The sequence below is a fragment of the Mus caroli genome, unplaced genomic scaffold, assembly GCF_978045245.1.
Source record: "Mus caroli unplaced genomic scaffold, Mus_caroli_1 scaffold_13, whole genome shotgun sequence".
Taxonomy (NCBI): Eukaryota; Metazoa; Chordata; class Mammalia; order Rodentia; family Muridae; genus Mus; species Mus caroli.
In genome coordinates this window covers 20,479,144-20,502,521 of record NW_028227268.1, presented here as the reverse complement: position 1 = coordinate 20,502,521, position 23,378 = coordinate 20,479,144, and the positions used below count along the sequence as shown (strand labels likewise).

General features: G+C 48.4%; 1 protein-coding gene across 1 annotated transcript; it reads left to right on the top strand.

Moving 5' to 3' along the window:
• Window positions 1-5,867: 5,867 nt before the first annotated feature.
• On the top strand, window positions 5,868-8,124 carry Arl4d (ARF like GTPase 4D). The gene is made up of 2 exons (XM_021177363.2): window positions 5,868-5,939; window positions 6,851-8,124. Exon 2 carries the CDS (start codon window positions 6,953-6,955, stop codon window positions 7,556-7,558), a length of 606 nt encoding a protein of 201 aa, XP_021033022.1. The 5' UTR covers window positions 5,868-5,939; window positions 6,851-6,952; the 3' UTR covers window positions 7,559-8,124.
• The last annotated feature ends 15,254 nt before the right edge of the window (window positions 8,125-23,378 follow it).

Genomic DNA, 23,378 nt, shown 5'->3' with positions numbered 1-23,378 from the left:
TAGACTTGTACTTGTGGGGGCAGGATTGGTGTCAGACTCTGTAAGCAGTTTAGGAAGCAGAGACCGGGGTGGGGGTGGGGGATGTCAAGTTCTACTGTACCACAGAGGCCCTGTCTCAGAAGACAGCAGTCATTTCCAGGGTGAGATCCACCCATCCTCTCACCCTCCCTTACCTATTACAAGGCGGAGGGCTTGTCATCACTGAAACTCCTCGCTGGGAGTGCCAGTCCCAGGGAGAAGTAGCTTGTCCCATCCAGTGTGTTAGTGAGGGACCGGGTACATACTTACCCTGAAGTCCCAGGTTTTAGCATGCCAGGATTTGGGGTATTGAGGTTATATAAGGTAGTATCTCATTATTGGCCTCTGTTTTCTTCCCCAAAAGTCCACACAGGGGTGGCAGGATGGCTTAACAGTTTAAGAGCACTGGCTGCCTTTCCAGAGGATCCAGATTCAGTTCCCAGCACTCACGGGGTAGCTCACAACCATCCACAACTCTAATTCCAAGGATCAGATATTATCTTCTGTCCTCCAGGCTTCCACATGATACACAGACATACATGCAGACAAAACACTCATACACATAAAAGTAAAAATAAAACTTTTATTAAAAGTGTGCATTTATGAAATTATCAGAGAATAACTAAAAGATTTAAAACAAAAACAAACAAAAAACTTCCAAGGGCTGCAGAGATGTCTTAGCAGTTAAGAACACTGACTGCTCTTCCAAAGGTCCTGAGTTCAATTCCCAGCAACCACATGGTTCACACCCATCTGTAATGGGATCTGATGCCCTCTTCTGGTGTGTCTGAAGACAGCTACAGTGTACTCATATAAATAAAAATAAATCTTAAAACTCCCAATGTTTTATTTACTTACTTTATAAAGATCTGTTTATTTTACTTTATGCATATGAGCTTATCTGTCCTGATTGTATGTCTATACCCCTTCTGTGTGCCTGGTGACCAAGGAGGTCAGAAGAGGGCATCAGATCCCCTGGAACTGGAGTTACAGATTGTTGTGAGCCACCACCGAGGTCTCCTGCAAGAGCATCAGGTGCTCTTAACTGTTGAGCCAGCTCTCTGGCCCTACTCATATTATTTTATATGCATTTTTAATGTCTGTGAATGATGTGTGAATGTGTGTGTGTTCAACAGACTCTGTGGAGTCTCTCCTTCCACCTTTATGTGGGCTGTGGGGATGGAACTCGGGTTATCAGGCCTGTGGGGTCAGGGCCTTACTGGCTAAGCCATGTTGCTGCCCACCCCTCCCCTCAATATTTTAGGCAGGATTTTATGTAGCACAGACTGGCTTCAAGCCTATGAAATACACAGTTTCAAGTCCAGTCTTGGCCAGTCCATTACTAACGGAAGTGCCCAGGGCTAAGGACCCCTGACAGGTAACCTCATAAGAAAGGCATGACTCCATGATCAGGGGCTCTCCTTGGTGTGATTAATCACGCCACTTCTCAGGATTTCTGGCAGAGAGGAAGCCAGACACAGTGCTGTGCTCAGTGTAGCTGGAGATGAGGAGAGCAAGCTTCAGCCCTCCAGGGGTCAGAGTGCTGACCACACAGAGGGACTCTGATCCGAGTTGAAGCAGCAGCTCCTAGATCATCTGTCCTACTGCCCAGACACTTACTTAATACTGGTCACTTAAATATGGTTTTAAGCCGGGCATGGTGGCGCACGCCTTTAATCCCAGAACTCGGGAGGCAGAGGCAGGCGGATTTCTGAGTTTGAGGCCAGCCTGGTCTACAAAGTGAGTTCCAGGACAGCCAGGGCTATACAGAGAAACCCTGTCTCGAAAAACCAAAAAAACCCCAAACCAAACCAAACCATACTTTCAAAGCCCCTTCTTTAAAACGCCTCTTGAGCAATATCACCCCCCCCCCCAACTAAAAACAAGCAACCCTTCCAAAAAAAAAAAAAAAAAAAAGTCCACCAGGACCTCACGCCTCCTTTCCGTTTGTCCATTTACACCTTCCCTGCAAACATGAAAGATAAGGTGTGGAGTGAGAAAGTCCGTTTCATTTCCTTTATCAGATAGGTGGCAGTTTCCATCTTGGGTGTGAATCCCTTGGAGGAGGGAGTGTTAAAAACATGGCCCAACACCTGACAACTTGTGGGTTGGGGTTTTTTTTTCTTCTTGTTCAGTTTCACAGTCATTAGAACCTTTGTTCAAAACCAGGGCTGTTTGCACAATTCCAAGGTGGAGGGGTGGGTGACCTTGGACAAGTCCTGTAGCCTCTCTCTTCTTCAAAGTCTGAAGGACCAAATGCACACGCATCTTGGAATGTTGTGTTTTGTTTGTTTTTTTGTTTAAGTCTGCTGGTGATTAAAGTCTCTGGGATGCTTGAAGAGCAGCCTGTTCTCACTGCCCAACTCCTCCCTCCCCCATCCCTCCCTGTCATCCTGATGGTATTAGGTTTTTTTTTTTTCTTCAGACACTCCAGAAGAGGGCGCCAGGTCTCGTTACGGATGGTTGTGAGCCACCATGTGGTTGCTGGGATTTGAACTCCGGACCTTCGTAAGAGCAGTCGGGTGCTCTTACCCACTGAGCCATCTCACCAGCCCCGGTATTAGGTTTTTGTTTGTTCGCATGCTTGTTTTTTGACACAGGGTCTCCTGTACCCCAGGTTCATCTCAAGCTTGCCATAGAGCAGAGGATGGCCTTGATTAAATAACTGATCCTCTTGCCTCCATCTCTCAAGTGCAGAGATTAGAGGTGCGGACCACCACCAGCAACTTTTTATTTTTGCACTTTGAATGTTGACTGTGTCTCACTGGCTGCCCTGAAATTTGCCAAGTAAACTGAGCTGGCTTAGAACTTTTTGCCTCCCAGTGCTGGGATCACAGGGCTACACTACCGTGTCCGATTCAGTTTTGAATTTTTTTACAAAGAAAATTGTGTAGAAGCAGGCAGATCTCTGAGTTCTTGAGGCCAGCCTGGTCTGCAGAGTGAGTTCCAGGACAGCCAAAGTTAGACAGAGAAACCCTGTCTTGAAAACCAATAACAACAACAAAAAGAAAAAGAAAAAGACAAGAGGGGTCTGGAGAGATGGCTCAGCGTTTAAGAGCACTAAAACTGCTCTGCCAGAGGTCCTGACCTGAGTTCAATTCCCAGCAACCACATGGTGGCTCACAACCATCTGTAATGGGATCCGATGCCCTTTTCTGGTGTGTCTGAAGACAGCTACATACTCAAATAAGTAAATCTTAAGAAAAAGAAGCCGGGCAGTGGTGGCACACGCCTTTGATCCCAGCACTTGGGAGGCAGATTGAGGCCAGCCTGGTCTACAGAGTGAGTTCCAGGACATCCAGGGCTACACAGAGAAACCCTGTCTAGAAAAAAACCAAAAAAGCAAAAACAAAAAGAGAGAGAGAAAAGAAAACTGTGTATGTATGGTGGTGTTCTCTGTGCCCTTGGCCTACCCCATGGCTCCCCTCTTCCAGCTTTGCTCTGCTCTTCTCTGCCTCTGGGCCTTAGCTACCATTCCAGTCTGTCCCATCATCCCCATTTTGGGGGTGTAAAAAAGTTACTTTCTAAGGTCTGGGTCCTAGACAAATTTCAGAAGATCTCTAGGCATCTGGAGGCTCCTGGACTGCTCGACAACCCAGGTGGCCAGTGTTGGGGTAGGGAGGCGACACAGAGGTGGCAAGGCATGCTGGTGTTAAACATGGGGACCTTCTTTATCAGCCTTGGCTGGAGGTGGCCGGCAGGAAAGGGCTGGACTCTGCCAGTCTGGCAGTGACTTCCCCTCCTCCCTTCCCAATCCTCTTTACGCGTAGCTTTTACTGAGGGTAATCCTGTTGTCCTTTTGGTCACCTTGCCCTTTGTAACATCTCCTCCCCTACAGGACAACCAGAACTGCGACTAACTCCTAAGCACGATGCCCCCACCCAAGTGCTACATTTCTAGAGACCTTTTCAGAAACTTCTAGGTGACCCATTCTTTCCCTCTGAAATCCCTCTGAAGTCCCCATTTGATGATTTGTTAAAAAAAAAACAAAGCAAAACATAAATTGTGTCTTCCTGAGCTGCCGCTGTCTGTCACTCATTACGAAATGTGACCTTTGAGGCTTGAGGTGTCTGTCGCCCTAGAACTCTGGCTGGTGCTGAGGAGGGAGCTTTGTTTGATCACTGAGGTACTTGGGACAGAACCCAGAGTCTGTGCGTGCTGGGCAAACACTCTGCTGCTACACCATCACGACTGGTTCATCTGTGTTTCTGAAATAGGGTCGTGTTAAGTTGCCCGTGCTGGACTTGAACTCATGATCTAGCCTAGAGAGGTTATCCATGTATTGTCTCCTGCCTCAGCCTCCAGAGTACCTGGGATAACACTCTGTGGTTATACCCAGTTGAACTTTGTCTTTTAAAGCCTCTTTTATTGTGCTTTTTAGATAGCATCTCACTGTGTAATGCTGGCTGTCTAATGTAAGACTGCCTCGCCCCAGAGTCTTCCCCATGAGAAGACTATTGCCAAGCAGTGAGCATCCTGGCACTGAATTCAGACAGATCTTGCTCAGCCACATATGACCTAAATGTGATCATAACTAAGTCTTTTATCCATCTGCAGCTTTCTGTACCTGTAAGAAACGGACAACAGTCCCTAACATGCTATTGTGAGGTAATGGGGTCCTCCACGCTCTATATGCAGGAAGCTGAGGCCCAAAGATTGTTAGGATGTCCAGGCTAGCCTGGGCTACATAATGAGATTCCTATCTCAAAACACAAAAACAAACAAATATAGCTGGATATGATGGCTCATGCCTTTAATCTTTTTTCCTTTTTTTTTTTTTGAGACGGTTTCTCTGTGTGGCCCTGGCTGTACTGGAACTCACTCTGTAGATCAGGATGGCCTCGAACACAGAAATCTGCCTGCCACTGCCTCCCAAGATTAAAGGTGTGCATCACCACTGCCTGGCTTCATGCCTTTAATCTTAAAGGCAGAGGCAGGTGGATTATTTTGTGTATGAGGCCAGCCTAGTCTACATAGTGAGTTCCAGGATATCTAGGGTTATATCGAAAGACCCTGTCTCAAAAAATACTCCCCCCACCCCCCTATCCCTTGAAGCAATGGCTCAGTGGTTAAGAGCACTTATTACTCTTCCAGCGGACCCAGGTTCAGTTCCCAGCACCCATGTGAGGCAGTCATCACTGTCTCTAATTCTGGTTCCAGGGGTTCTGACATTTCCTACTGAACACATGGGCATATACTGACCCACTGGCTTAACTGACACTGAGCACTGCTGCCCTTGCAGAGGTCCTGAGTTCATTTCCCAGCAACCACATGGTGGCTCACAACCATCTGTAAGGGGATCCGATGCCCTCTTCTGGTGTGTCAGCGTCAGCGTACTCCTATACATTAAATGGGCTTAGTATTATGAATCAGCAGTATCAGAGCTCCAGGTAAATACTGCTTTGCAAACTAGACGAAGAAAGTGACTTGAATGAGTACTAGTGAATGAGGTAAGATACGAAAACATGTCAGAATCTCTTCGAGCAGATCTTTAGGTGGAAGGAAAGTATTGGCGCGGTGGGGGTGGGGGGGCACAGCCTGATTGAGGGCAAGTGGATGGGGTAGTGTCATTATTAGACATTCCGTTCCATGCTCTCGTCAGGCGCAGCCACGCCTGTTCCTTTAGTCTGTTCCACCTCCCAGCCCTAATGAATTCCAGGCTCTGTTCCAAATACTGAATAAGGTAGAAAAGATTAAAATAAAGCGGTTCCGGATAGAACGAGCTCTCCATTTCCAGGCTGGGGCTGCAGAGGCCGGCTCAGTCCCCGCCTCCGGGACGCTGATTGGGCCGCGTTGTGTGACGTCACGAGAGGGTTTTTAACGAGGAACCCGAGCAGCGGCACTGCAAAGTCCGCTGTGGCTGTGACGCGACGAGTCGGTGCCTGGTTGGCGTGGCTGGCGGGGAGTGAGGCTGGCTGAAGGTAAAGGAGGGTGTCTGGACCGTGCAAAGGCGTCGGCTTGCGGGGTTTAGGGGAGCGGGTGTCGACCGCTGGCTGGAGAGTTGCAGGGCCGTGGGGTGGTGGTCAAAGCGCCCGCAGGGGCGTGCCACCGTTGTGGGTATGCGGTGCTTGTGGGAGCCCGACCCACATCGGTGCTCTTACTTTGGGCACACTGCCCGACCGCCTCCTTCATGTGAGGATTCTCCTCTGGGGAATGGAGAGAACAGCAGAAACGGAACAGAGAGAACAGAGAAAGCAGAAGCTTTCTCTCAAGCTCGGAGAGGGGTGCAGGGAAACGACCTTACTTCGGGATCTAGCCTGCAAGATCCGCACCCTCAAAGATCCTAGTACCCGAGAGTTTCTCTGACCTCAGGGCCTCTTCTAGGGGCCCCTGGGACAGGAGCACGCCGTGTTACACCTGTAGCTACTTTTTTTAATTTTTTATTTTTAAGAAGAGGGGAAGGAGAAAGGCATTGGAGATGGTTTAAAAGCGCCTACCCTAAAACATGAGGACCCTAATTGGTTCCTGAGACCCACATACTCTTGTAAGTTGTCCTGACTTTAACACTCAAGCTGTGAGTGGCTTACACACACGCACAAAATATTTTTTCTTTACTTTGGAAAAAGAGGCACTTAAAATTCTTTTTTTTTTTCTTTGTTTTTCGAGACAGGGTTTCTCTGTGTAGCCCTGGCTGTCCTGGAACTCAGAAATCCACCTGCCTCTGCCTCCCAAGTGCTGGGATTAAAAGTGTGCACCACCACTGCTGGGGCAAACCTTGTTTTAATAAAAGGAATATTTAGAAGGGTGGGGTGCAGGTTTAGGGGAAGGATCCAAAAGTTGCAAATTCGTGTCTATTCTAAACCTTTCTCGTTTCTTTTTTGGCCTTGTTTAGACACCCCAGCTTGTGCTACCTGCCGTTTCAAGGTCTCCTCATCTTGGCCTCTGCTGGAGTCCCAGACCCACTCCTGAGGTCCACCCTGCATCCTAGCTCACCATGGGGAACCACTTGACTGAAATGGCCCCTACAGCCTCGTCCTTTCTGCCGCACTTCCAGGCTCTGCATGTCGTGGTCATTGGGTTGGATTCCGCGGGGAAGACTTCCCTTCTTTACCGGCTCAAGTTCAAGGAGTTTGTCCAGAGCGTCCCCACCAAGGGCTTTAATACTGAGAAGATCCGCGTGCCCCTGGGGGGTTCCCGTGGGATCACTTTCCAAGTGTGGGATGTTGGGGGTCAGGAGAAGCTTCGGCCACTGTGGCGCTCCTACACCCGCCGGACAGATGGACTGGTGTTTGTGGTGGACTCTGCAGAGATTGAGAGGTTAGAGGAAGCCAGAATGGAGTTACACCGGATCAGCAAGGCTTCCGACAACCAGGGGGTGCCGGTGCTGGTGCTGGCCAACAAGCAGGACCAGCCGGGGGCACTGAGTGCAGCCGAGGTGGAGAAGAGGCTGGCAGTCCGAGAGCTGGCAGCTGCCACGCTCACCCATGTGCAGGGCTGCAGTGCTGTGGACGGGCTGGGCCTGCAGCCAGGACTGGAACATTTGTATGAGATGATCCTGAAGAGGAAGAAGGCACCTCGGTCAAGCAAGAAGAGACGGTGACCCGAGGCTGCCCCTACCCTACCTGCTAGGGGGTCAGTACACATTATAGTCAGGCAGGGCCCGTGACCTCTCAGCCAGCCTGGGTGCTGGATCTGTCCACCGCAAAGGACTGAAGGAGCATAGGTGGCCCTGTGCGCCACAGGGGGGAGGGAAGATGAAGTGTCTTCATTGCCCTTCACCTGTAGAGGGTAGGGAGGGGCTGCAAGACCGGAGACAGATGTAAATGCTAACTCTACCTCCTACCTCGGCCCTGGCTCTCCTGTCCTTCCCTGGCATTTTATTTGGAGATATATTTTTATCTTTGCAGGGGGAGGGTGTGTAGAAGGTTATCCAGAGAGTGCATTTGGGGGTGAATTGAGAACATCTTTTCGCTCTCCACAGTCTAGGAGAGGGGTCTCCTCAGCTGCTCTTCTCACAGCCATTCTGTGTCTGTGAAAATGCCAAGAATTCTCCCCACAATTGTAGATCCCTGGCCCTTTTTATAAGCCTTGAGTGTCCTCTGTATTATTGTATTTTTTCTGTTTTTTTAGCATTTGCCTGTAAGTTATTAAAGCTGGATGATTCTGGTTCTTGTTTTGATCTGGTAACTTCCTCTCTTCCTCTCACCTTCCTTAGCTAGCCCCGTGGAGTTTGGGATTTTCGTGGAGAACAGGGGAAGGGGGGGGGGTTGTTGTTTGTCCCGAGTGAACAAAATAAGCACTCACAGATTAGATATGTACTTATATGGTCGCTGGTGCCAATTCTGGAGGGTATTGAAGACCCCTAAAGCTATTGTTGCCTGACCTAGTTTAGGGGTCCTGGCTCCTCTTTCTGACCCTTGCTCCTGAGACTAGGTGCTCCTAGGTCTGCCTGTGGCAAAAGTATCTGCTGCTAGGTCTCGCTGTATCCATGACCGGGAAGAGTCTTTCTGGCTCCATCAGGGCTTCCCTAGTAGTGTTCAGGTCAGTACGACTTCTTTCCCCTTGTGGAGGACGTACTAAGGGTGGAAAGTAATTCCTGGCCGTAAGCCACCTCTGAGAGCTCAATCCTGCTGACTGTGGCTCTCTGGCAGCAGCTGGTGCTTCGGAGTCCTGGCTTGGCCTGGTGACTAAGTCTGAGTCTTCGGCTATGGGAACAGCAGCTCTTCTCCCAGAGGGGACAGCAGTCATAATCTACCCCACTCCCAACCTGTGAGACAAGATGGGAAGGGCACGATCTATAAAATGTTACTAGAACAAGCTGAGAGAGCTGTGGTGTGCACCTGCAGTCCTAGCATCATCCTAGGGGCCAGAGGCAGGAGGGTCAACCAAGGTGAGGTGAGACCCCACCATACACACACAGAGTCAGGGGTAGAAGAACAGGTCAATGTTGCCAGCTCCCGTTAATGTTGCCAGGTTCCTGAGTGAGTTCCTGCTTAGGTTTCCAGGGGCTCCACCTCCTACAGGAAGGCCAGCTGTGTCTGATAGAACAATAAGAATCCTAATCTTTATGGGTGGGAGTCCTGAGAAGGCAAGGGACAGCCTTCTAGGCCCCAGTCCCACCCTCGGCCTTCGCAAACATGAGATCCTTAGAGCAGCTTGACAGTCCTGCCCTTGGAGCTGATAACGGAGTGGGGGTGGGGGAGCTCTCAGCAGCTCAGTCGGGGGAGGCTGCTTCAAAAGCTGAAGCTTGCTGCTGCCAAGGCCAGGGCCACCTAGATTTGTCCTCCAAGTCTCTTGAAGCGCTGGCAGGATGAGGGGTGGGGAGGGTGTGTGAGTGTGTGTGTGTGTGTGTGTGTGTGTGCATTGATCCGGAAGGGTGCCCAAGTGTGCGTCAGTGCTGGGGACAGCTTGACGGAGCTGCTGGGCTGGTCCTGCCCGGAACGTGTGCTACCTGACCTCTCTGACACACCTGATTGATGGCTTTCGGTCCCTTGGATCAGAGTTGTATAGGTCAGGGACAGTACCAGGATGGGAAGGACATGGCCAGAAGAAGGCTTATCCTGGGAGATCCTTCCTCCCCGTCCCAATCCTGCTTTTATTTCTTGTTTGTTTGTTTGTTTGTTTGTTTTTAACATTTAACCATCTCTGGGATTAAGATCTCTAGATCTGAGGAAAGAGAACTGTAGGGATGTATTCCCTGCTCTCTTGCAAAGAGGCTTCTGAGGTGCCAACTCTTGATTCTGGCTCTCCTAAATGCCATTCCATCTTGCCTATTTAGAAATAGACCCTCCTCACTCATGACCTAGCTGTAGGGCAGGTCAGAGATCATGGTCCCCAGGACCATGCAACTGCTCCAGTCCCCCCAAACCCTTGGGCTTAATTCTTGAAGGAGAGGAAGGTTGGCAGATGAGAGATGGAAAAGCCAATTGCTTTGATGGTCTGGTGGCGAGAGGGGAGCCCTGGAGAATTCCTGTATATCTGGGGGCTGAGAGGATCATTGGGGGCTTTGGAAATAATCCCGCCTTGACCCATCAATGGGACTGGAGAGATTCGAAGCTGTGGTTGTCTTCCTGGGTTCTAGAAAGGAGCAGGAGACAGGGTGTCCCACTCTGCAGCCCTGCCGGGGGGATTCGGAGTTTTTTTTTTTTTGTTTTTTTTTTTTTGGTTTTTTGAGACAGGGATTCTCTGTGTAGCCCTGGCTGTCCTGGAACTCACTCTGTAGACCAGGCTGGCCTCGAACTTAGAAATCTGCCTGCCTCTGCCTTAAAGGCATGCGCCACCACGCCCGGCTGGGATTCAGAGTTTTAAACACTGGGCTAAGGTCAAGGGCTGGCGAGGGCTAGGGCTGGTGGCAGGCCATATTTAGTGTGTTCTATTTTCCCTAGGAAGTATACGTTCCTCAGAGGAGAGGGTCTCTGGGGCAGAAGTGGTGGCTAGAACTGGAAGCCTACACAGGGAAGTTGGAGAAGACCTGTAGGCCCAGAGTTGGGGCTCCAAACTCGCCCTTCCTCCCCCTGGCCACAAGTCTGAATGTGGAATCCATAAGAAGACCATGGTCCCTTGCTTGCTTTCTCTTCTTGGAGCCTCTCCTTGTTCTTGGGGCAGAGATGGTAGTGGTTCCATTCCCTGTCTCAGGCCTCCTGTACTGCACATGCACTCAAGGAAAAGAGGGAAAGGAGAAGGAAAAGCCCTTAAGGCTCAGAGTGGGCAGGGATTTTTGCCCAAGGACACACAGCTACTTCTGGATACACTCAGATCCTAGTTCCCAGGCTAACAAGTTACAACCACTGATCTCTTGGCTGCTACCCATCCCCCCTTCTCTCTGGACCCCCCACTTCTTGATTAGATTAAGGCCTAGCTTTCCACTTCTCCCCTCCCTCCCTTCCTGAGGAGTGAAAGGTCTTATCTCCCAACCTAACAGAGCACTGGTCTCAAATCTGGCCAGAAGATAGGTACACACCCTCCTTTTACGCCATGTATCATTAGCCTCTTAAAACATCTTCTAGGAAGCCCAACCCAACCCAAATCCAGGAGGCAGTTAGGAATCCAGCCCAGCACAAAATCATAAACTTATTTGAAACATTATAAGCTGTTTGTGCAAGTTCTAGAAATTCAGTTGTGTGGTTCTCCAGCTTTGAAATTTGCAGATGACAGCATATGTCAGAAAGGCTGGGCAAGGCTGGGCTTGGTGGCACAGGACTAATACTAGTATTTGGGAGTCACAGTCAGACAGATTACTGTGGCCCCTTGTCTTAAAAAAAAAATGGACATGTTGCAAAGAGTGGCCCATTCTCTGTCAGGGGCCTGTTTGGAGTATGGAGTGGGCAATACTGGAGAGGCGGCTATGAGCCACACCCCTACCCCCCCCCATCCCTTCACCCCCTCACACACACACAAAGCACAGTTCCTTGGACGGAGCAGGCTGAACATCTGCCCAGGTGCTTGCTGCTGAAGAGTCTGGATGGAGTCATAGGCTCTCCTCCCCTGGTTGAGCCAGAAGAAAAAAAAAATTTCCTTTAAAAAAAAAAAGTCTTAGGTGTGGGTCATTGAGCTCAAGCCTCAGCACTAAGGCTGAGGCAGGAGGATCACCTTGAATTCCATGTCAAACTCACCCTAGGACCAGGTACTCATGCATTGCACACATACACACATAAGAAAAGTAAAAAGTTTTACTGACCGTCGTCCATGACAGAGGTGATAGATCTAATCTAAACATAGGGAATGCTGGCCGTGGTGGCGCATGCATGCCGTCAATGTTAGGACTGGAGAGGCAGGTGAATCTCTGAGTTCCAGGCCCTCCTGGTCTATAGAGTGAGTTCCAAGACAGCCAGAGCTACACAGAGAAACACTATCTCAAAAAAAAACAAAACAAGAAAAGAAAAAAAAAAGAGGAAGATGAATGTGGAAAAAAACAAGTTTTAAATCTATTCTTCTGTTTGTCTTTCTTTGCATATGGATAAAAAGATGTGTCTCTCTGACCACACAAGGGCTTACATAAGGTGTCCTGTTCAGCTTTGCCGTTTTCATTTATATCTTGGGCATGATTCATTGCTGACACCTTGGAGTTTTCTTACTCTTTTTGATGACGACATGAAATTTCATTATGTGACTGCATCATCATTTTATTAATGAATTTATTGTTGAATTCACCAGTGAATGAACCAAGAACCTCCTTGCATGTTTTTTGGTTTTTTGTTTGTTTGTTTGTTTGTTTGTTTGTGTGTCTTGTACACGTGAGGAAAATTCCTTGTTGTGCCAAAGGGTATTACATGGACAAGTTCAAGGTGGCTTAGAAGGTAGAGTCACCTGCTGCTGATCCTGACAACTTGGGTGTGACCCCCACATGAGGGAGAGAGGGGACTGGCCCCTGAAATGTATCCTCTGACCCCTGAAACGTGTCCTCAGACTTCCACAATTACACCAAGGCTCACTCGCAGACACACACATGCACACACAAAAAAGGGTTTTTATGGACAGGCAGTGGTGGCACATGCCTTTAATCCCAGCACTCGGGAGGCAGAGGCAGGCAGATTTCTGAGTTTGAGGCCAGCCTGGTCTACAAAGTGAGTTCCAGGACAGCCAGGGCTATACAGAGCAACCCTGTCTCAAAAAAAAAACCAAAACAACAACAACAACAAAAGGGTTTTTGTTTGTTTGTTTGTTGTTTTTTAATTATAGTAGTGTTGGGCTTTGGTGGAACATACCTTTCATCTTACAATGTGCATCTTCATGAGTTCAAGGCCAGCCTAGTCTACTTAGTGAGTTCCAGGCCAGCTACACAGTGAGATTCTGTCTCAAAAAGCAAAACAAAATAAAGGAATGAACTTAATATTAGTATTTTATTTGTTTGTTTGTTTTGAGACAGGGTGTTTCTGTGTAACCGCCTGTTTTACAACTCCCTCTGTAGACCAGGCTGGCCTTGAACTCACAGACATCCTCCTGCCTCTACCTCTAGAGTTCTGGGATAAAAGGTATGTGCCACCATGCCCCGGCTACAGTGTTGTGGGATGGTGCAAGCCTTTAGTTCCAGCATTTGGGAAGCAGAGGCAGGTGTACAAGGCGAGCCTGGTCCACATAACTTTTTTTGTTTTGTTTTTTAAAGGTGTGCTGAGGGTACTAAGTAATTAAGGCTTAGCCAAAATTTTTAAGGAAAGAGAAGTTTAAAGTTTATCCAACCTTACCCTCCAATGGCCGCCCTCCGGGCCTCTCCATACGGAGTTGTATACAGTACCTTTGCTTTAGAGAGGGGAGAAATATGATCAGTAGCTGGGTAGAGGATTCACTCGGGTTTAGAGTGAGCTCAATCTCCACACCACTGCCGGCTGCCTGGCTGGTGGCGGAGGCTGGCAGATGGTGAAGGCTCCCTAGCACCCTGCTTGTCATAAACGTCAGGCAAAGTAGGCGAAGCAAGTCCTGAAATAACTCCTGGGGTGGAGGAGACTTAGCTCAGGGAGGGAGGCTGAGACCAGAAATGTTTGCTCGGAAATGAACAGGGAGGGAAGCCCTAAAGAGGGAAGAGGAGGTTCTAGCCCCGCCCCTTCTCTATGACCCGCTCCTTGACCCTTCTAGTGAGGATTCCCACCAATTGCCATGACACAAGGACTCTCTCCGCAGATCTGATTTCTAGAACACTGTAGGCTGTTCAGAGCCTGATCACTCCAGTTCACTCAGACCTCTTGTTTAGTCCTGACCCGCCTCCCGTGGAGTGGGCTAGGGTGAGGTGGGAAGGAAGGAGGCTTATCTCCTTTGTACTCTGAGCGCCCTTCCTGGTTAATCTGTGGGAAGGTCCTTGGAGGAGGGGAGAGGTTACAGCTGTTTTTAAAGTGTCTTGAAAGCAAGGGGTCTGGTCTCCCTCTCCCAGCTTGTGTGGGGATTAAACACGAGTTTAATACTGTTGAGAGACAGGCCCAGAACAAACAAACAAACAAACAAACACTTGTCTTACTATTCTTACCTATGTGCCTGGTCTGTGCCTATGTGTAGGTATATGCACACAGGTGAAGGGGCCCAGCAAGGCCAGAGGTGGGGTGTGTTGGATCCCCTAGAGGTCCCTTAGAGGCAGCTATGAGTATCCTTGTGTAGATACTGGGACCAGAACTCCTTAGAGCCATCTCTTCCACCCCATCTCCAGCAGTGTTTAGTGTTAGGAATTTTCTTTGGTTCTCCTCTTGGGTTTTGACACAGGGTCTCACTATGTAGCTGAAGCTGGCAAACACACATGGTCCACAAAGTAACGGAAGGGCACGATGGCCTTAGCACCAGCCATGATTGTGACCAGGATATCCGTCCCTCCTCATTCTACATCTCAATCTATAAATAAGGGCCTTGGGTGCTGTGTTGGATGGTCTTGCGTCAACTTGATACAAGCTATATTCACCTGAGAGGAGAGAACCTCAACTGAGAAATTGTCTCCATAAGATCTGGCTGTAAGCAAGCCTGTGGAGCATTTTCTTAATTAGTGATTGATGGGGGAAGGCCCAACCCATTGTGGGTGGTGCTACTTCCTGGGCTGGTGGTTCTGGGTTCTATAAGAAAGCAGGCTGAGCAAGCCATGAGGAGCAAGCCAGTAAACAGCATCCCTCCATGGCCTCAACATCAAATCCTACCCTGTTTGAGTTCCTGTCCTGATAAACAGTGCTGTGGAGGTGGAAGCCAAATAAACCCCTTTCCTCCCTAGCCCCACATTGCTTTTGGTCATGGTGTTTCATCTCAGCAATAGCAACCCTAATGGAAGCAGGTTAGCAATATCAATTCTCTCTTTCTGTCCCACCCCTCTTGTTTGTTTGTTTTACCCAAGGTCTTACGTAGTCCAGGCTGGCTTCGAACTTGCTATGTAGCCCAACAATGGCCTTCTCCCTCAGTCTCTCAAGTGTTGGGATTTCAAGTGCCTCATACCACCAAGCTCTGCTTAAACCGGGCATAGGGTTGTTCTTTTCTGAGAGAGCATCTCCCAGTGTAACTCTGGGGGACCTGGAGCTCGCCGTTCGCCAGGGGCTTATGTTGTCATTGCTTGTTTTATTTTTGTACTACTAGGGATTGACCCCAGGGCTTCATGGATGCTTGGAGAACATTCTCACCACCCCTCCCCCAGCTCCTGGTTTGGTTTATAGTTGTCGGTAAGAGGAGGAAGTAAGCCGGGTGTGGTGGCGCATGCCTTTAATCCCAGCACTTGGGAGGCAGAGGCAGGTGGATCTCTGAGTTTGAGGCCAGCCTGGTCTACAGAGTGAGTTCCAGGACAGCCAGGGCTACACAGAGAAACCCTGTCTCGAAACCCCCCCCCCCCAAAAGAGAGGAGGAAGTATTCTCATTCCCCCCCCCCATCTTATCACCCTGTGAAATGACCTTATTTTGGGCTGGGTTTTTACCACCTAGGCAAGAACCTAGTCTGCTCACTGCTCTGTCCCCCAAGTATTACCTATCTCTGGGACACTAGGTGTCCCCAAGGGACTGGGGAGGGGGGGGTTTAGGAAATTATTTTAGTTTATAAGAGCTGACAGGCCCCAGGAAGGACAGACAACCATTAAAAAAGATTGGACAGTGCGTATCCTGAAAGGCTTCCAGGAGGAGGAGAGGCAAAGAAAATAACTCAGAGCCAGGACAAAACATTCCTACTAGGGAGGGACCCTGAGCATGTCCTGGCTCTGCCAGTCACTGAGGAGAAAGACCTAAGTCTGAAGGTTAAAACACAGTTTCATTCCACCCTTTCTGGTAATTAATTACCTAGCCTGGGACACTCCTTAGAGACTGTCCACCACTCCCCTCCCCCAGCTCTTCCCACTGTCACCTGAGGACATTCAAGTTCTGTGAGGTTCCTGAGACGCTCCACTGTTGGGCCAACGAGATGCTCGGTAGGTAAAGGTGGCTGTGGACAAGGACAAGTCAAAGGACTTGGATTCAATCCCTAAGACACATGGTGGGAGGGAAGAACTGATACACACACACCACACACACACACACACACACACACACACACACACACACACACCACACCACACACACCAAAACCACACAATACACACAATACAATAAATGAAGTATAATTTAAAAATTAGGGACTGGTGAGATGGTTCAGCCGATAAGAGCACTGACTGCTCTTCTGAAGGTCCTGAGTTCAAATGGTGGCTCACAACCACCCATAGTGAGATCTGACGCCCTCTTCTGGAGTGTCTGAAGACAGCTACAGTGTACTTAATAATAATAATAATAATAATAATAATAATAATAAATAAATCTTTGGGCCGGAGTGAGCAGGGCCGATGGGTCAGTGATTAAGAGCATTGGCTGCTCTTCCAAAAGATGGGGTTTGATTCTTGGCACCCACATGGAGGCTCACAACTAGAGAGTTCTTTGCTGTCAGCCTGAACCACGTAAACCGTATATCAAAAGCAAACAAGCAAGTTATTAATTAATTACTCTTATTTATTTGTTTTTCTAAAACAGGATTTCTCTGTGTATCCCTGGCTGTCCTGGAACTCACTCTGTAGACCAGGCTGGCCCTGAACTCACAGAGATCCTCCTGCCTCTGCCTCCTGAGTGCTGGGGTTAAAAGAGTGTACCACCACCTCCCAGCTTACTAATTACTTTTAAAAGTTAGTTTAATTTTATTTTTATTGTTTTTTTTTTCTTTTTAAAATTGTTATTTAAATGTTTGTTTTTACATAAGATCTCTCTGTGAGGCTGGCCTGGAACTCTTTTTTTTTTTTTATTAAATATTTATATATTATATGTGAGTACACTGTAGCTGTCTTCAGACACTCCAGAAGAGAGCATCAGATTTCGTTAGGAATGGTTATGAGTCACCATGTGGTTGCTGGGATTTGAACTCAGGACCTTCGGAAGAGCAGTCGGCACTCTTAACCGCTGAGCCATCTCACCAGCCCCCTGGAACTCTTTATATAGCCCAGGCTAGCCTAAATGAATGGAGATCTATCTGATTCTTCCACCAGAGTGCTAGGATTAAAGTCCCGAGGTATCGTGCTTGACCTCACCTGGTTTTTGTTTCTTTATTTACGTGTTTATTTGTTTATTTGGCTTCTTTTGAGGCAGTGTCTCCTGTGGCATCTAGTTTACTTTGTAGCTGATATAAAACTCCTAATCCTCCTGCCTCCGTCTCTCAAGTGCAGTGCTTACAGACATGGTCGTATTTTCCCCTTCTTATCTGTCTTCTTCAATTTTTTGATACTGGAATTCAGCCATGGCCTTTCAAAAGCTAGGCAAGCCTGTGCCACAGAGTGACATCCCCGGCCCACATCTCTTTCTTTTTAACCTTTAAAGGACGCGGCTGCCAGAGCTGGAGGTGTGGCTAGGTGATCATTTGTCTAGGGAGTTCAAGGCCCTAGGTTCAATCTCAGCGCCTTAAGCAAACAAAAAAGAATATGGCTTCCAGAAATATAAAAATCGCACACATGGGTCATGCTGTGTGTCTGTGCTAATGTGGGACTAGATGTTTGGGGATGAGTCAAAGATGCGATGTTTTTCCTCTCCTCTGGAGTTAGAGGAGAAACAGGCCCAAACCATAGCTGTCCGGGAGAGATTACAGGGAGGCCTCTTGGCAGAGAGAACTGAAAAAACCCAAAAAGTCTGCCTGCTCCCCTTCCTGGAAAGCTCTTGGGTAGCAGCAAGCTCTGCCTATCTTGAGTGATTTTAAGATATCTTCAAACTAAGGTCTTCCATGATCCGTGACTCAAACTTAGTTAGGCAGTGATCTTCCAAGTTCTTTTTTTTTTTTTTTTTTTTTTTTGTCTTGTTTTGTTTGAGACAAGGTCTCACTGAATATATAGCCTTGTCTGTCCTGGAACTTGCTATGTAGACCAGGCTGGCTTCAAATTCCCAGAGACTGCCTCTGTTCCCTGAGCGCGCAGATTAAAGGTGTGCGCCACCACGCCCCGATCTTTCAGGGTGTTTTTATTCTACAGTCACTTCTCAACTCCACCTGCTGACAAGCCCAGATTTGTGACATCCACTGAAAATTCCAAACGTGATTTTTACCCAATAGTGCCCAATCTTTCATCAGACGGATGGAGCAGCAGCTGCAGTGCTGACAGCCTGAGCTTGCGTCACTCTGCCCCTCCAGACCCAACCTACAAGGGGCTGGAGACGCAAGAGGGCTTGAAGAGGCTTCCCCCAGGAGGAGGATGCTGGGTGTCTGAGTAATCCACAGACAGACTGGATTATCTGCCTCTGATTTTACACAGACATAGGCAGGTAGTTTATAAGTAAGCTGGAAGACAGCATGTGTCATGCATGCATGCCTGTGTGTGTTGTGTTGTGTGTGTATGTGTGCGTGGTGTGTTTGTATATGTGTGGTGTGTGTGTGTGTGTGTGTGCACATGTGTTGAGTGGACAGGGTAGTGCTAGACTAAGCCCCCCACCCCATTAATCTACCACCCAGAACATGATTCCAATCACATTGTTGATCAGTCACGTGCACTCAATGTTATTTGGTGTTAGGGATCTGACACATTCTAGCCACTGGAGATATGGAGTAATTTTTATACAGAGATATGTGAGCACTCATAGCTCTTGCAAGGGCCTGGGTTGTATTGCCAGTACCCAGAGCCATGCATAACTCCAGTTGTTGCGGAGATCCACTGGGCACTGATACATTCTCATATAAATGTAAAATAAAAGAAATAAAACGAATAAAATAAAAAGCAGGGGATCTGGGGGCTAAGAGCTTAGCTCGGTTGTGGAGTGCATGCTCACTGCATACAGGGCGGTAGGTTCCATCTCATCTGCATAAAGGAGAAAATTGTCTCCGACCTGGCTTTCCCCATGGAGAGACAAGCAAGGGTCCCTGGTTTATGGCAGAGCAGATTCTCAAGGGAAAGGAAGGGAAGTGAAACGGGCCACAGGAGCTAAGCAAGGCTGCCCTTCACAGCTCTCAGCCTGGGTTTCGTTTGCTTACTGACCCTGCTGAAAGCTTTGGAGATGCATTCCAGAAAGAATCCTGCCCTGGCTCATGGTTCACACTTGCGACTCCAACATCCAGGCTACAGAAACCAGAGGATGGCTATATGCATTCAGTGCCAGGTTGGGCTACAGAGTTTTAGAGACAGTCTTTTAAGGGAAAGAAAGAAGGAGAAAAACTGCAAGGTGACCCAAGCCTGTAACCCCAGCACGGGGAACATACGTATAGGAGCACCGGGAGTTTGGCTAACCTTGGCTACATAGTGAAGTTGGGGTTAGCCTGGGCTATGGGACATCCTGATTCAAAGAAAAACAGGCAAACAAATAAATACATAGAAACAAAATAAGCTGGATGTGGGGAAGCAGTTCTGTAATCTTAGCACTAGGGAGGTAGAAGCAGGAAGAATAGGAGTTCAAAGTCCTTTGCTATACACTAAGTGTGAGGCCAGTATTGGTGTACATGAGACCCAGCTCAATCACATCTGTCCGCCGGCTCACGCACACTGCCCAGAGGAAGGCTCGTCTCTTATACCTGTGCCATCAGATGAGTAGCTACTATTTGCTCTGAGCATTCTCTAGGCCATGGGCAAGTGGCCAGAGAATACCCCTGGCCAGTATAGGGGCTCTAGGTGGAGCCTCAAAGGCTGGAGTGGGCAAGGCCCAGTCTGGATCACTGCTCCTATGTTGCAGTTCGCGCCTCTCAGGACTCTCACTGGCCCGCGTCTGAGCTCATCCGACATCATTCCATCCTTGTTCCCAAGCCCTGGTCATTGCCTATGATCCAGCCTGGTTGCACTTGGCATTTACTGGAAGTCTGGATAAAGCGCTGAGCTTCTTTGAGAGCCACCAGGGAGCTGGGACTCTGGACTTTCCCTTGCTCATCTCCCTTGCTTGCTCAGTGTGTCCTTCATGGCCACAGCAGAAGGTTCTGGGGTCCCAGGGAAGACCAGACACTCACTCCTCTTTGACCTTTTTTTTTTTTTTTTTTTTTTTACTGGTTACATCCAGCCTCGCTTCCTGTCAGAGAATGGATGGCCCAGGGACAATTCACACTCCTCCTCCGACCTGACAACCCCAGGCTCAAATCCTACTCAGACATCACAGGACACAGTCCCTTGACCGGAAGGGTGGGCCTGGCCTGGTTTCCTTTGAGACTTTAGATCAGAAAAGACACCTCCTTTCCTGGTCCTTTCCCTGTCACCGCCTAAGGGCTAAGCTGGTGGGAAAGTAGAAGGGCAGAGAGTTCAGTGGGAGAGGTGGGCACAGGGGTGGTGGTGGTGGGGAATGGAGAGGGGGTGGAGGAGGGATGGACATGGGCATGGGGGTGGGACTGACTTTTGCCCCAGCCCTATCTAAAGGAGCCAGAATCCCGAGGCAAGGGACAAAGGAGAAAAAAAGAACACTATCTGGGCATGTGGCTGCTGCTTTACGTCTGATATTAAATCAGGGGGTTTCAGTGTCATGTCTTCATAGCCTTCCTGTCCTTTGGACCTTAGCATTTGGTGGGCCTGTGGTAGGTGTGCCTCATAGATACACACACACACACACATACACACACACACACACACACACACACACACCCTTAAATTGTTGAAACCAGAGCTGCTGCCTCCTGGGAGAGGGGTGGTCACATACCTGTCCTCCTGGGAGGTGACACTTCCACTACACCTCCACAGGTTTCATGTGAGCCTCACCCTACTTTTGGCCTAGTGCTATCAGGGTGGGCAGCAGGGATGTAAGAATCGAGCTGGCCTAGTGCCCACAAGGAGGACACTCTTAGCTGCCCCTGGACATGCCAACAAAGCAACTCTCACTCCCAAGGGCTAAACCTGATTGAAACTCAGCTGAGAGCCCAGAAGCAGGGTCTAACCTTGGATTGCTGGATGAGCCTCAGGGGTGACTGAGAAACACACCCCAGAGACCTCTTGAAGATTGGAGGGGGGCCCCAGGCGCCCCAGTGAGTTGCCCAGAATAAAACTTGTGGTCTTGGCTGGACACAATGAGACTAGTAGCCCAAAGTATTTGCCATCTCTGAACCAGGAGAAGGGCCAGCCCAGCTGGGTGTGTCTTCACCCCATTAGGCAGGGGCTGGGACTGTAATTGCTCTAATTCCTTGATGAGTGCAATTTGCAGCCGGCTCCTCTCTGTGTGACAGGCCTCTATTAAAGCTGCCAAGGGACCTGGGGGCTGGCTGCTGTCTCCCTCTCCTTTGCCTGGTCTCCCCACCCCCAAACAAGAGGGGTTCTTAAGACTAGTTAGTTGAACCTCCATTTACATCTGGAGAAAGAAATTTAGAAGAAACAGTGCTAGAGAAAGAGGAAGATTTGAAATGGTGGGTCATTATTTCTTTGATACGGATCTCTGTTCCTGGGTGGCCTAGAACTTACTATATAGAGGCAAGTGGGGATTCTCCTGACCCTGCCTCCCAAGGGCTGGAATTACTGACAGGAGTCTCTATGACCTTGCTGCTGTTGCTGTTGTTCTTGTTGTTGTTGTTGCTGCTGCTGCTGTTGCTTGTGTATTTGTTGTTTTTACAGGTTGTAGCGAAGGATAACCTTGAGTTACTACTGATCCTTCTGTCTCTGCTTCTTCTGTGCTGGGTTACAGGCCGGGCCACCACATTTGGTTTTCTGTAGTGCTTGGGACTGAACCCAGGGGCTCTAGGCAAGCTCTGTACCAACTGAACCATAACCAGCCCCTTGATGACATTATTATTATTATTGTTATTATTATTATTATTATTATTATTATTATTTGTGTTTTAAAAGACACAGTGTCACTGTGATCCTTACTCAGCCTTTTAAAATTTTGTCTTTCTTTTTTTTTTCTCATTCACCCTGGAAGAAGGTTAGTGTCAATCCCACCACTAATATTCATGTCTCTTGGCAGTGCCTGGCACAGGGTAAGCAATGGACAATGTTTTGAACATTTATTTATTTACTTACTTACTTACTTATTTATTGAGACAGGGTTTCCTGCCTCTTGAGTGCTGGGATTAAAGGTGTGCATCACCAGAGACTCAGTCAAAATTTTTATTTTATTTTATTTTAAGACAGGGTATCACCATGTAGCCATAGCTGACCTAGCTATGTATATGTATACAAGGCTGGCCTTGAACTCAGAGATCACCTGCCTCTGCCTCACCAGTCTATTGTCATGCCAGGGTGGATAATGAATGGATGGGTGGGTGGGTAGGTGGATAGATGGGTGGGTGGATGGATGGATGGGTGGGTGGGTGGATGGGTGGGTGGGTGGGTGGATGGATAGATGAATGGGTAGGTGGATGGAAGATAGATGAATGGGTGGGTGGATGGATGGGTGAATGGGTGGGTGGATAGGTTGAAAGTTGGATGGGTGGGTAGGTGGATAGATGGGTAGATGGATGAATGAATGATGAATTGATAGGTGGATGGGTGGGTGGGTGGATGGATGAATGGATGGATGAATGGATGCATGGATTGGATGGATGGATTAGAAAGTGAATAGGGCAATGCATGCACAGAGAGGAAGGTAAAGGCTGAGTTGGGCTGGAACAACTGGGTTGCATTTGGATGGGTTTCTTCTGCATCGGCGTTCCCATCCCCCACCACTGCTTTTTGCTTGACTTTGTGAGTCGCTAACACACCTTCATTTAGACTCAAGAGCCAAAGAAGGAGCCAATCAGAAGTTAGGCAAAAAGTGTCGCTCTAGAATAATTTATGCCCTTGCTTCTTTCCACAGAAAGTTACGGTTAAACTGCACAAACACAATATTTGATGAAAATACTTCAAACAGACAGCTGATAGCAGTGACGAAGACTGTCTGTAAATAAAACTGTTTAAAAATATCAGACAAGGGAGGGAGTAGGAGGCACACACACAGAGAGAGTGAGCCTTTGGTGTCTTGCAGCTAATCAGAGCACCAGGACCAGAAAGGCGGGAGTTACAATGGGAAGCATCTTAGTGGGGCTCCCCAGGGGTCAGGAACAAAAGTTCATGGGGTAGAAAGTTTCTAAAGAAGATAGAGGATTGGTGAGATTTAGTGGGAAAGATGCTCGTAGCCAAGCCTGATGACCCGAGTTGGATCTGCATGAATTGACTTCTGTAAGTTATCCTTTGATTTCCACTTGTGCAGTGTGTGTGTGTGTGTGTGTGTGTGTGTGTGTGTGTGTGTGTACACATGTACTTGTCTGCGATGGGAAGACCCATACTTCCCAAATGGCTATATACCTTTAATACTGTTCATGACCTTTTTTTTTTTTTTTTTGAGACAGAGTCTTATTGTGTACCCCTGACTGGCCTGGAACGTGCTATGTAGTCCAAGTTAGACTCAAACTCATGGAGATCTATCTGCCTCTGCTTCCTGAGTACTGGGATTAAACATGGCCTCTATTCTCACATGTGGGTGTGTGGAGGCATGGTCCATCTCACAGTGTGTATGTAGAGGGCAGAGGGGACGTTTTAGGAGTCTGTTCTCTCCTTCCATCATGGCTTCCAGGGATAGACATCAGTTGCCTGTCAGGTTTGTGAAGT

Coding starts and splice junctions, on each gene's coding strand:
- Arl4d (XM_021177363.2), top strand. CDS start 6,953: ATGGGGAACCACTTGACTGAAATGGCCCCTACAGCCTCGTCCTTTCTG.